General features: G+C 43.8%; 1 protein-coding gene across 1 annotated transcript in view; it reads right to left on the bottom strand.

Moving 5' to 3' along the window:
- Window positions 1–6961, bottom strand: part of SEPTIN12 (septin 12) — a 74099-nt gene extending 67138 nt beyond the window's left edge. Inside the window, exons 1-2 of the mRNA XM_053364426.1 lie at window positions 6874–6961; window positions 6595–6732 (exon numbers count right to left, since the gene is read on the bottom strand). Coding sequence (XP_053220401.1) covers window positions 6595–6649 — 55 coding nt within the window. The 5' untranslated portion in view covers window positions 6650–6732; window positions 6874–6961. The remainder of the gene's footprint in view (window positions 1–6594; window positions 6733–6873) is intronic.
- Between the last annotated feature and the right edge of the window lie 6559 nt (window positions 6962–13520).

Here is a 13520-nt window from a genome sequence, read left to right as displayed (position 1 = left end):
ACTCCTGTGGGAAAACGTCAGGAGTTCCCTTCCAACCATTTTGTCTAGCCATGCTCACCATGAGTCTGCCCCCATCATCCTAACCCACGGATTCCCTCTCAAAGAGGGCTTGCTGTTCTGTGCTTTGCCATGTCCTGAACAATTCTTGTAATCTAAGCACCGCAGAAGCCCTGCCTGCAAGCCTCCGCTCTCTCCGCTCCAAAACTTTCCTTAATTACAATCTGTGAAATGCTGAAGTGGAGACACTGCGACAGCAACAGCTGGTAATTGGAAGCTGCTTGTTCTTTTGCTTTTCTGCCTTCTCTCTCTCCCTAACCCACTCCCTCCCTCTCGCCCCCCTTCCTGTCTTAACAGAGACAAGCTGGTTATTGTAGGCTCTCTGTGAGCACACACAGGCCGTCTCCCCCTCCTCCCAGCACACACTGTGGAGACTCTTCAGGATAATTCGGTATCTTAATGCTATGGTGGGGCTGGGTTAATTACCTGCGTTTCAACCCAGTGTGTGCAAACAGCTGCTCTCCAGAGTGGCTGCCTGCCAAACACACCACTGTTCCTCACTGCCAACAACCCAGACCAGAATCCTCTGCTCTGTGCAAGGGTTTTCGTAGAATTATGTGGTTGGAAGGGATCTTGGGAGTCATTTGGGTTGTGTACACACCAGCCATCTAAAGCAATCATGCAGTAATGCTGGAAACAGTAGTTTTATTGCTTGTGGAGCTACAATTCCCAGCAGCCTTAAACTATAGTTCCCAGGATTATGGGGTTTTTTTGGGGGGGTTCTTTAAATGTATGGTGTATGTGCAGCCCTAGTCTAATTGTTGTGTTACTTTTATTGTTGTTAGCCGCTCTGAGCCTGGGTTCGGCTGGGGAGGGTGGGATATAAATAAAATTTTATTATTATTTATTATTATTGTGCCGGGCAGTATTTATTTTCCCCAAGGAGCTCTAGGCGGTATATATGGCTCTCCCTCTCCCAGTTTAACTCCCACAACAACCCTGTGAGGTAGGTTAGGCTGAGAGGCCCAGGTCACCCAGTGAATTTCATGGCGAAGTGGGGATTTGAACCCTGGTCTCCCAGGTCCTAGTCTGACACTCAAACCACTACACCATGCTGGCTCTCGAGGTTCCATTCCATCCCATTAATAGCTATATCAGAGTAGGGAAGCTCAGTCCTGGGAGCTGAATACAGTCCTCTAGACCTTCCTATCTGGCCTTCAGAACTCTTTCTAGGCCACACTTGTTCCTGCTTCACGGAGACCTAAAGTCCATCTAGTCACACATATCTTGTCTCCCAAAGTAGACAACCAGATGATTCCAGAGATCAAACAGGCACAGCATGAAGGTAGCCGTTCTAACCGGTTTCAGGAACTCAAAGATATACTGCCTTGAAATGAGGAGGTTCTACTTAATTATCACATCTAGTCCCCCATAAGAAAATGCCTTGAACTAAGTTAGGGATGGGGGAGAAATTTGATTCAGCTCATTTACAAAGGAGAACATACCTAATTTGCACTTTCCAAAATGAGACACAAAACCTAAACTCAGCCATCTTTTGAAATTCACACTCCTCCAAATTTTGCAATGCAGCTCTCCAGCAATGCATACGAATATGCTAAGGTAAAATGTGCACAGAACATGCACATAGTTCTGAAAGTAACATACAAAAATGAATTATATTAGGGGAAATTGCTTTGCAGGTATTTGGGCTTATCCATACTCTTTCCCCCACTCTTTCCAGGCTGAGGTTTAATGCTTTGTGTTTCAGTGGGGTTCCCTCCGCAACCAAGCTTTCCCCACAAAAACCTGCCCAGTAAAGTTGAAATGTAAATTTGGCTTTTCTGCAGATTGCTGTTTGCTCTGATTAAGCTCTAAAGAGCAGGTTTTTGCAAGGAAAGCATTGGAGGAAAAAAAAGCACACTCAGACAGAGATATAACTTGTGGACCATGCCTTGAAAAAGTGGAGGGAAAGTACAGTGGTACCTCGGGTTAAGTACTTAATTCGTTCTGGAGGTCCGTACTTAACCTGAAACTGTTCTTAACCTGAAGCACCACTTTAGCTAATGGGGCCTCCTGCTGCTGCCGCGCCGCTGGAGCACAATTTCTGTTCTCATCATGAAGCAAAGTTCTTAACCTGAAGCACTATTTCTGGGTTAGCGGAGTCTGTAACCTGAAGCATATGTAACCCGAGGTACCACTGTAATTGTGACTAAGCACTTAGTCAAAACTGCATATACAAACGGGTGTATTAGAAGAAGTCTGCACTGAAGTGTTGATTAATTTTCATTAGGACTTTATAAAAAATAAATAATTTTCAAACTGCTGTGGAAATGTGGAAAACTGAATTTAAGATTGGGAAAAGGTGAGGAACCAAAATGGGCTGATTCACCAAGTCTCTACACAGAGTCCAACTGTTGATCTGCCTCCCTCAGTTCTGCCTGCACTGACTAGCATGGTTTTATATCTCAGAGCCAGCAGGATCAGGCCAATGGGGCATGAAACCCAGCATCCTGTTTTCATGGTGATGCCTATGGGGAGTCTGCAGGCAGGACCTGAATGGACACCTGATAGACTTAGCCTCTACAGCTTCATCTCATCCTCTTAGAAGCCATCCAAGTGAGTAGCCATCACTCCTGGTGGGACTCCAGCTATGGAGTCCAGCTATGTGCTGTGTGAAGAAGTCCTTTCGCCCAACTCATGCGGGTGTTTCCAACAGAGGTGCCCAAATATCTGATCGATCAAGATGGGCAGAGGGTGATGGTCCCTGATATTTGGGTTGAGCAGAGCTCATTTTCATCTGGGCCAGAGGTGGGGCGAATATATTTCTTTCAGGAACAGTGGAAGCAAGAAAACGGAGGTGGATGGGGGTGGGATTCTACTGCAGGAGTTTTTCACAAATTCCATCTTTAAAGTACACACCCAAAGGGCCCTTGGTATATCGAAATCCCTTATACAAACACATTAAAGTACACAGAGGCATCATATATTTCACACACTCACCAGGTCAAATTTTCTTCTGATTAATGCGCACTCACTCTATATTTGCAGAGGTTTAAGCCTGACTTTGCTGCTTTCGACAAAGCCAAAGGCTCGGCTGAGATCATGACAAGGGATGAACCAGCCCTGGGGATCATCATCAATTAGGGAATCATAATCATTATCTTCATCATCCAGTTATGGGAGAGGCCATAGCTCAATGGTGGAGACTCTGCTTTGCATGCAGAAGACTCCAAGTTCATGGCTGAATCAAACTAAGGCATACTCAGAGTAGACCTGCTGAAACTAATGAGCTGAAAAGCGTCAGGCCCATCTGATCCAGCATCCTGATCTCAGTGGCCAATGGGAAGTCTGCAAACTGGATCTGGGCAGAAGAACAGTGTCTCCCCACTTGTGAATTCCAGCAACTGGTACGTTACCTCCGACAGTGGAGCTGGAGCATAGCTAGCTTTCAGTGATTTAATTCCACTGGATCTATATTGAGTATTGTGCAGTTTTGGTGGGGAGGGGGGAACCTCTGACCCAGGGGCTGGATTCAGCCATTTGTATCCGGTTCTTGGGAGTCTCCCACGGGTCACACCCATCTCTGCTCACGGTCCTTCCTTGAGTGGCTAGCTGGGACATTGCCTCTTGCTTGTCTGGGTAGAGAAGCAAGTGCATATAGAGGAACCTCTTGACATTTGCATGGCTGAATGTAGCATACTGTACAGACGGAAGAGTTGTCTCAACTAGGGCCAGGGCCTTTTCAGTAGTGGCCCCGACTTGGTGGAATGCTCTGTCACAAGAGACCAGGGCCCTGAGGGACTTGACATCTTTCCGCAGGGCCTGCAAGACAGAGCTGTTCCGCCTGGCCTTTGGTTTGGACTCAGTCTGACCCTTATGTTTCCCCCCCTTATGGCTTTGATCTATGGGCTATTATTAAAATGAGGCTGCATTTTAAATTGTATTTTCAACCTGTATTTTAAATCCCCCCATTATGTTTTTATTGTAATTTTACTGGTGTTAGCCACCCTGAGCCCAGCTCTGGCCATGGAGGGCAGGGTATAAATAAAATAATATTATATATTATTTATTATTGTATTCTTTGTCCCACCCACTTTTGTCTCTGGCCTACCTGCTGTGGGCTTCCAGAAGGTTGTCTACAAGGGAATGTTGGATGCAACCTTCAATCTCCAACATCTCCAGAAAAGAACCCACTCTGAAACCCTGGAGAACTGCTGTTGGTCTGTGTAGACGATACTAAGCTAGATGCACCAACCATACAACATGGTGTTCCCAAGTATTTTATGCATGTATCCCTATGGCACTCTGTATGTGCATGGTGCTTTAGCTAGCATGGGAAGACAAGGTCCCTGCCTGCAAAAAGCTTTCAATCTAGATACCTGGTGCTGGGCCAAGTCAAGCTGTGGGAAGGGGAGCGAGATGGTACAAGGGCAGGTGGGAGGAAGACCACCAGAAGAACCTGGTTGCCAGATCAGGCCAAAGGCCCTCTAGTCCAGCACTCTGTTCTCACAGTGGCCAACCAGATACCCCAATGAGTAGTCTACAAGTAGGGTGTGAGCACAACCAGGTCTAGGGAAGAAATTCAAATCAGTTCTCATTTAAAGGCTGTTTCCACTCCTCTGGAGCTTGGCTTCCAACAAAAGCTGCACTACGCATCTTACTGTCTGCTGTGGCAGAATTTTATGTAATTAATTCCATTCTTACGCCACACCATTCATTTTAGCACAATGCAATAATTACGTATCTGTTGCAGATCGACAACAACAGAGACTACCAATCGTTTTCACTGGTCTGATCTCCATTTCAGTCATGGGATGAATAAGCAAATACCGGCAGCTTCCGCTTCCATTTCCATCAAAATTCTCCAGCACCCCTCCCTATAGTCTCAGAGGACAAAGGCTGCGTCCAGAAGCGATTCCCAGACTGCCCGCCTGCTCCTTCAGGAGAAGGTACAACCCCGTTCAGAGCAAGCAACCGGCCAACTTCTTAGACACAAACACAAACGTAAAAATTAACATCCATTGCTCCGCCCACTTTTGCCTTTAGCCCCACCCACCACTGGTATGAAACCCTGGGGAGGTTGTCCAGAAAGGAATGTCACCTTCAGCTGAAATAGGTTCCTCAGCTTTGGTCTGTCTCTAAAAGGGGGTTCACCTACATGCACATTGGAATTGACATAAATGATGGAAAATTCCAGCCTCCTGATCCTCTTCCTGATTAATATAAAATATGTCCAGAGGAATCTGCCTCTGCCTCTCTCTGCTTGGAATCTGTTCAGTTCTTCTTCACGTGATTCCCCCACCCCACCCCCCAGCTGGCTGGCTGGGTAACCATGAACTTTATTCCAAAACTCTAAGTATGTTGCAAAACACAGAAATGAGAATAGACTACGGAACGTAGAAATTCCATGACACGGTGCGATGGGCTAGAGAACATCAGGGGTCCAAATCTTCAGTTAGCATAGCAGATAGCACAGTCTGATGGATTGTTTTGTTAGCGCTACTATAATGCTATTCTCATGCAATCCCAACTCTATATTGCATTATGTGGTTGTATCTGATTCAGAGTTCAGAATGTCATTATCTTCCATGTGAAGATAAGATGCTTTGAATGAAGCACCGCACATCAATAAAGCGACTGATTCGTTTCAACTGCAATCTTGAGTCTGCGGTGTTTATCGCTGGTTCTATTCGAGTCCCTGTTTCACTGGCTTGCTAAATGAGCAAATCTGAACTCTGACTGGAGTACCTAAATAACCTTTTTTTTTTTACATAGTTCCTGCAGGGAAAGCCCCATCCTCTGTTGAAGACGCTGGAGAGCTGCTGCCAGTCAGTGTAGAGAATATTGGCTCAGTATAGGGCAGCTTTGGGTTTTGACCAGGAGACCGTGCACTCTACATTTAACACATTTGAACTTGGCATCCAAATTCTACACCAAGAAAGCTGAAACTTGTATCCTACACAATTTATGCAGTTTGCATCTTGGGATAATGTATACAGATTTGCATAATTTCGTCTGATTTTGTAAGCTCCAGGTGGAGAGGGGAGGTGAGTCTCTATAAAGGGCTCCAAAACACACCCACACCCCAGACATGAAATAGTCTTCTGACCTCTGAGGAGTGTCCACACACTTTCAATGATATCTTTGCAGGCATGAAGACTAAAAACCTTATAGAATATGGAGATGCTCAGGTAACTCTTTCCAGCACCCGATACGGCATTCTGCACTCCTGCAAAATCATGGTTACACACAGCCCAGGGTGTGACTGTGCGGTCAACTTTCACCCGACTTTTTTCTTTTTTAAAAATAAATTAAGCACCAAACTACAGCAGGTTTGCTTTGGCAATTTCCTCCTCTGAAAAGAGGATTGGAAATAGCACCAAGCTTATAGCAGTTTCCTGGATTTCACAGACCCAGATCTGCCACCACCCACACTTTAACATTTGGTGCATCTCTCTCTTGCAAGTTTTCCAGGAAAGCGAGGCACCCCTTGCCTTCTGGAACTGTAACCTGCCCCCTCTTAGCAGGAACCATATGGATGGGGAGGGCGAGAGCGTGACACTTCTTTGCCCGGACGCCTGGGTCCCTTGGCCCTACCTTCAAAGTCAGAGAGAATCCCATCCAGATGTTCTTTGACAGACAGCTGGGACATCTTGCCTTCAGGCAGGCGGCTTGGTCCTGGGACGAGGAGGGTGGCCGGCTCAGTCCTCGTGTGTAGCCACAACTGCCTCCTCTCTGGGGGACCTGCGCTTCGTAAGACTGCAAAGAAAAAGAAAAGAGATCTGGGATTGTGGGGAAAGGGGTGTGTGTTGGGGCAGCATTTTTATTATTATTATTTCTTCCCCAGTTCTCAGGCTTTGCGGCACCCACACTCACCTCCAGCCTCTGAGCTTCTACTTCGGAAAGAGAGTGCAAGAGGAAAGAGACTGACTTTCCTTCGCTCTCTCCACCCCCCACCCCAGAAAGCCCCCTCCCCACCCCACCCCCAGCTAAACCCTTCCGGGGATCACATTGGCTGAACGGGCTTGGCTGTGCTTTCCTTGTGGGGGAAAGAGGAGACGAGGGGAGGGGAGAAAGTGGAGAAGGGAGGGAGGGGACGGGCTGGGGTGGAGGGGACGCCAGCCTCGACTCCGAGCTGCTTTTGGCAGGCAAGGAAGAAGACAGAGCGAGAGAGGAAAGGGGTGGCGAGGGGGAGAGAAGGAGGTGGGTCTACCGCTTTAGAGAAGCTGCAAAAGGCAGCTGCGCTGGGCCAGAGCGCTCCCTGTTTGCTTATTTTTATAGGGTTCACCAGCCTCAGCCACTGAGGCCACCAGCTCCTCCAGCTGCAGCTGCGCACGACTGGCCCGTTTCCAACAAAGGTTGACAATTTTTTCTTATGAGCCCCGCTCCTGCGCTTTTAAGCAGCAGGCCTACAAAAGAGAAGTTGAGCAGGTGACACTTTTATACACAGAGAGAGAATGCCAGAGAACGAGTTTGCAGAGCTGTGTGCCAAGGCAGCTCTTAAAAGCAGAGGAGCAGAGCCAGAGAGGAAACGTGGCAACCCTAATTAACCCACAACCATTCCGTAATAGGGTCGACTGGGTCACATGCCCCGTGACAGGCAGCTAAAGGTGTGAGTAGGCACGATTGAGAAAAGCATCTTCTCCCAGAAATATAGAAGAGTTTCACTTTGGAGGGTGGCAGCTCAGAGCTCAAACCACCCAAATGCTGATCACCACTTAGGACTGAAGTCAAAGGATGAGCATGCATGTGCAAACAAGGCCCTGGGCATGTTCACTACTTTTCTGGATGTGTATCTGGAAGCATGAGCACAAGGAACAACACACATCTTTGCAGGAAAATTAGGGCTGCACTGTTTAAAATCAGTTATACAAATCAATTTAAAACTTTTGGTCTATCAAAGCAGATGACATCTTGGAATCGGATGAAAGTGAATGGGATAAAGCACTGGGAGCAGAACATGGCTTTGAAAAATGAAGTCTGCTTGTTCATTATGGGAATGAAAAATCCCAAGACAAAGTTCAACCTTAGATATGATTTTCAATCATATAATTTGACATTCTGCTTAAAACAAAATAGAATCATAGGAGCCAAGGACGCCTAATATGTATACAATGCCCTTTAACTCATAATTGACTTTTCCCCGTGCAGCTACATATTATGACACTATATTTATATTTCATGTTTACATATACAGTATAGAGGAACTATTTTGTTTCTGTTGTGATTATTTTATTTTATTTTAATTTTAAAAAAAATTTAAACCACCCCAACGGCTTTTAACCTGCTGTAAAATGATTATTTTTTATACAAGCACTTATAAAAACTGCAGTTGGCAAGCACTGTTTTAACAGAGGCATCATTGTCCTTTTTACAAACAAGTAGGTAGGATGCCTCTCTTTAAGACAATGGGTTGTATGCCATGTTAAGCCTACTCAGAGTAGATGCATTGAAAGTAATGGGCAGGATTTACTTAGGTCCCTTTATTTCAGTGGTTCTACTCTGAGCAGGACTTAGCTGAAGACAGCACAATACTTATGACTCTGCATGCTCACTTCATCCAAAACAAGGACAGTGATGTTACTGGATTCCACCAGCCCTGACCAAACACAGCTAGTCATCAGGATGATGCAAGTTGCAGTCCAACAGCATCTTGAGAGACAGAGGTTCCGTACCCCTGCTCTAAAACCATAGAAAACCTGCTTCTGGCTTGGTTTTGGTATTTTGTAAACTGATGCACAATGAATTGACTGATTATTATTATTTAAGTACAAGCTTTATTTCTTCTTCTTTTCAGTCAATCGCTATTCCACAAAATTATTCCGCAAACAGAAAACAGCAGGAGTATTCCTCGTGCAGACTATAAATTGTTTCTGTGCTGCGACTTAACCGATTATCTAATACAGTGGGGCCTCGCAAGACGAAATTAATTCGTTCCGCGAGTCTCTTCGTCTTGCGATGTTTTTCGTCTTGCGAAGCACGGTCCGTCGCAACTGCGCCTCTTCAAGCGGCTTTAGGAAAAAAGCGAACAAACTCGCAAGACCATAGGGAAATTCGTCTTGCGAAGCGACGCAAAAACCGAAAAACCCTTTCGTCTTGCGCGTTTTTTGTTTTGCGAGGCATTCGTCTTGCGGGACACCACTGTAGATGGGCTGAAACTGCCATGATGAATTGATTAATATGTCTCCACTCAATCTACAACACCCTTATCAAACTCCATGCATGAAAAGCCTCCTTTGGGTCGGAGCCAAACAGTACAAATTGAGAGCATTTGCAGATGATTTAGTACTGACGTTACAGGAGCCAGAATCTAGTACTAAAAGGGTTTTAGAACTAAGTCAAGAATTTGGTCAAGTGGCAGGATTTAAACTTAACAAGTCAAAAACTAAGGTTTTAGAGAAAAACTTAACACCGATTGAAAGAGAGAGGTTTCAGAATGAGACAGGTTTAACCGTGGTCAAGAAAGTGAAATACTTGGGGATTAATATGACAGCAAAAAATGGGAACTTATTTAAAGATAATTATGAAAAATGTTGGATGGAAGTGAAAAAAGATTTAGAAATTTGGTCAAATCTGAAGCTTTCCTTGTTGGGTCGAATCGCAGCTATAAAGATGAATGTTTTGCCTAGAATGTTGTTTTTGTTTCAAACATTGCAGATTGTGGACAAAATGGATTGTTTCAAGAAGTGGCAGAAAGATATTTCTAGATTTGTCTGGCAGGGCAAGAAGCCCAGAATAAAATTTAAGATATTAACTGATGCAAAGGAAAGAGGCGGATTTGCCCTGCCAGACTTTAAACTTTACTATGAATCAGCAGTATTCTGCTGGCTAAAAGATTGGCTGCTTCTTGAGAACACAGACATTTTGGACTTAGAAGGTTTTAACAACGTTTTTGGTTGGCATGCATATTTGTGGTATGACAAGGTTAAAGCACATAAAGCATTTAAAAACCATATTGTCAGGAAAGCATTGTTTAATGTCTGGATAAGATACAAAGATTTATTGGAAAATAAAACCCCAAGGTGGTTGTCACCAATGGAAGCGAAGGCTCAGAAAAAGCTCAATATGGAGGCCAAATGGCCGAAATATTGGGAAATTTTGGAACAGGAGGGATATAGACTAAAACTGCAGAGCTTTGAGAAACTAAAAAACAAAGTGCGAGATTGGCTACATTATTATCAGATAATGGAGGCATATAATTTGGACAGGAAAATCGGCTTCCAGGTGAAAAAATCAAAATTAGAAACAGAACTGTTAGAACCCAAAACTAAGATTTTGTCAAAGATGTATAACTTGCTGTTGAAATGGAATACTCAGGATGAAACGGTGAAATCTGCTATGATTAAATGGGCACAAGATGTTGGACATAACATTATGTTTGCTGACTGGGAACAGTTGTGGACCACAGGTATGAAATTCACGGCATGCAATGCCTTAAGAGAGAATATTATGAAAATGATATACAGGTGGTACATGACCCCAGTCAAGCTTGCAAAAATGTATCATTTGCCCGACAATAAATGTTGGAAATGTAAAGAAACTGAAGGTACATTCTTTCACCTTTGGTGGACGTGCCCAAGAATTAAGGCTTTCTGGGAAATGATCTACAATGAAATGAAAAAGGTATTTAAATATACTTTTCTGAAGAAACCAGAGGCCTTCCCTCTGGGCATTGTCGGCCAATTGGTGCCAAAGAAGGACAGAACGTTTTTTATGTATGCTACAATAGCAGCAAGAATACTTATTGCAAAGTATTAGAAGACACAAGAACTACCCACTTTGGAAGAATGGCAGATGAAGGTGATGGACTATATGGGATTGGCAGAAATGACTGGCAGAATCCGAGAGCAGGGAGAAGAGTCGGTGGAAGAAGATTGGAAGAAATTTAAAGATTATCTACAGAAATATTGTAAAATTAATGAGTGTTAGAATGATGTTGGATTGAAATTAAGTGGTTTCCAGCTGTAATGCTTTAAGAGATATGAAAAAAAGGATTATAAATAGGTAATAATATAATGGTAAGGATTTGCTGAACTAACAATTTGGGGTGGAATACAAAAAAGGGAGGTATGAGGAGGTCCGGGAAACAAGTTAAAAGAAAATTAAGTAATTGAAAATGTATGTGTGTTTTTCTTTTCTTAAAAAGTTTCTTTATTCTGTATTTTTGTTATTCTGTTTTTTTCTTTTTTCAGTTTATTGTAATATTATAAAAAATCTTAATAAATATCTTATAAAAAGAAAAGAAAAGCCTCCTTTGAGCACAGTTAGATCAGAGGTTCCATGATCAGGATTCCTGATGGAACAACAACAACAACAAAAGAAAATAAACACCCACACAGAAACATACTGTATTGGTTTAACTCGCTTGCCAGACGAACTCGGAGGCTGTTAAAAATAAACGAAGGATTAACATTGGATTGATTTATTGGAACTACCTGGACTAATTAAGAGAAGCAGCACAAATGTGAGATGATCATCACTCCCGACCTCAGAGCATGGGAAGCCAACCAAAGATTTATAATTTGGCATAATATTTGGGTCGTTTGATTATTTTATAATTTGGAATGTTTTTAGTTTTTTTATTGGATTGTTAAAATGGAAAACTTAATAAATATTATTATTAACAACAACAACAACTTCAAGGGCCCCAAATCACAGCAATGCAATGCAATGCAGGAAGGTTTTTAAAAGAACATTTCCTCCTGATTAAATCTCCCAAGCCACTAATTGCTGGGGTGCTTTTAACAGCAGCTCAGAGCTCATCCGCTCTTCCTTTTTGTGCTGTTTCTAGGCACAAGTCAGGACTTTCCAGGTCTCTCTTTTTGCCTTTTCTTTTTGTCCCAGCACTTTCCATGGGAAAACCCATATTTTACAAGTGAATAGGAGCAAATGGTAATCCATGAAAAACTCAACTGCCATTTGCTTTGATTCACCTGCAAAATGTGGGTTTTTATAGAATCCTAGAATTCTAGTTGGAAGGGACCCCAGGGGTCATCTAGTCCAACCCCCTGCAATGCAGGAATCTCACCTAAAGCATCCGTGACAGATGGCCATCCAACCTCTGCTTAAAAGCCTCCAAGGAAGGAGAGTCCAGCACCTCTTCTGGTAGTTTATTCCATGGCTGATCAGCTGTTACTGTCAGAAAGTTTTTCTGAATGTTTTGTGGGAATCTCTTTTCTTGCAACTTGAAGCCATTGGTTCGAGTCTTACCCTCCAGAGCAGGAGAAAACAAGCATCCTCCCTTCTCCATGTGACAGCCCTTAAGATATTTGAAGATGGCTATCATATCTTCTCTCAGACTCTTCTTTTCCAGGCTAAACATACCCAGCTCCTTCAAGCACTCCTTGTAAGGCTTAGTTTCCAGACCCTTGATCATGAGTAGGCAAACTAAGGCCCGGGGGCCGGATCTGGCCCAATCGCCTTCTCAATCCGGCCCGCTGACAGTCCGGGAATCAGCATGTTTTTACATGAGTAGAATGTATCCTTTTATTTAAAATGTATCTCTGGGTTATTTGTGGGGCATAGGAATTCATTCATTTCTCTCCCCCCTCCCCCCCAAATATAGTCTGGCCCATAAGGTCTGAAGGACAGTGGACCGGCCCCCTGCTGAAAAAGTTTGCTGACCCCTGCCCTTGATCATCTTGGTTGCCCTTCTCTGCACACATTCCAGCTTGTCAACATCCTTCTTAAATTGTGGTACCCAGAATTGGACACAGTATTCCAAGTGGTCTGACTAAGGCAGAATAGAGTGGTACTATTATTTCCCTTGATCTCTGGACACTATACTTCTGTTGATGTAGCCTAGAATAGCATTAGTTTTTTTTGCTGCTTCATCACACTGTTGACTCATGTTAAGCTTGTGGCCCACCCAGATCCCAAGATCATTTTCACATGTACTGCTAGTAAGCCAGGTGTCCCCCATCCTATATTTGTGCATCTGGTTCTTCCTGCCTGAGTGCAGAACCTTACATTTGTCCCTATTGAAATTCATTTTGTTAGCTTGCACCCACTTCTCCAATCTGTTAAGGTCATTTTGAATTCTGATTCTGTCTTCTGTGGCATTAGCTACCCCTCCCAGTTTGGTGTCATCTGCAAATTTGATGAGGATCCTCTCAATTCCTTCATCCAAGTCATTTATAAAGATGTTAAACAACAACGGGCCCAGGACAGAACCCTGTGGCACCCCACTTGTCACTTTTTCCCAGGATAACAAGGAACCATTAATGAGTACTCTTTGGGTTCGGTCAGTCAACCAGCTACAAATCCACCCAACAGTTACATCGTTCAACCCACATTTTACCAGCTTCCTTGCGAGAATATCATGGGGGACTTTGTCAAAAGCCTTACTGAAATCAAGATACACTGTGTCCACAGCATTTCCCTGATCCACCAAGTCTGTAATTCCATAAAAAAAGAAAGAAATCAGATTGGTCTGGCATGACTTATTTTTGAGAAACCCATGCTGGGGCTTAATAATCACAGCATCCTTTTCTAAATGCTCACAGACCGACTGTTGAATTATC

This window comes from Podarcis raffonei, chromosome 14, assembly GCF_027172205.1.
Source record: "Podarcis raffonei isolate rPodRaf1 chromosome 14, rPodRaf1.pri, whole genome shotgun sequence".
Lineage (NCBI taxonomy): Eukaryota > Metazoa > Chordata > Lepidosauria > Squamata > Lacertidae > Podarcis > Podarcis raffonei.
Note: the sequence above shows the minus strand (reverse complement) of the source record. Positions and strands in the feature narration are given on the sequence as shown.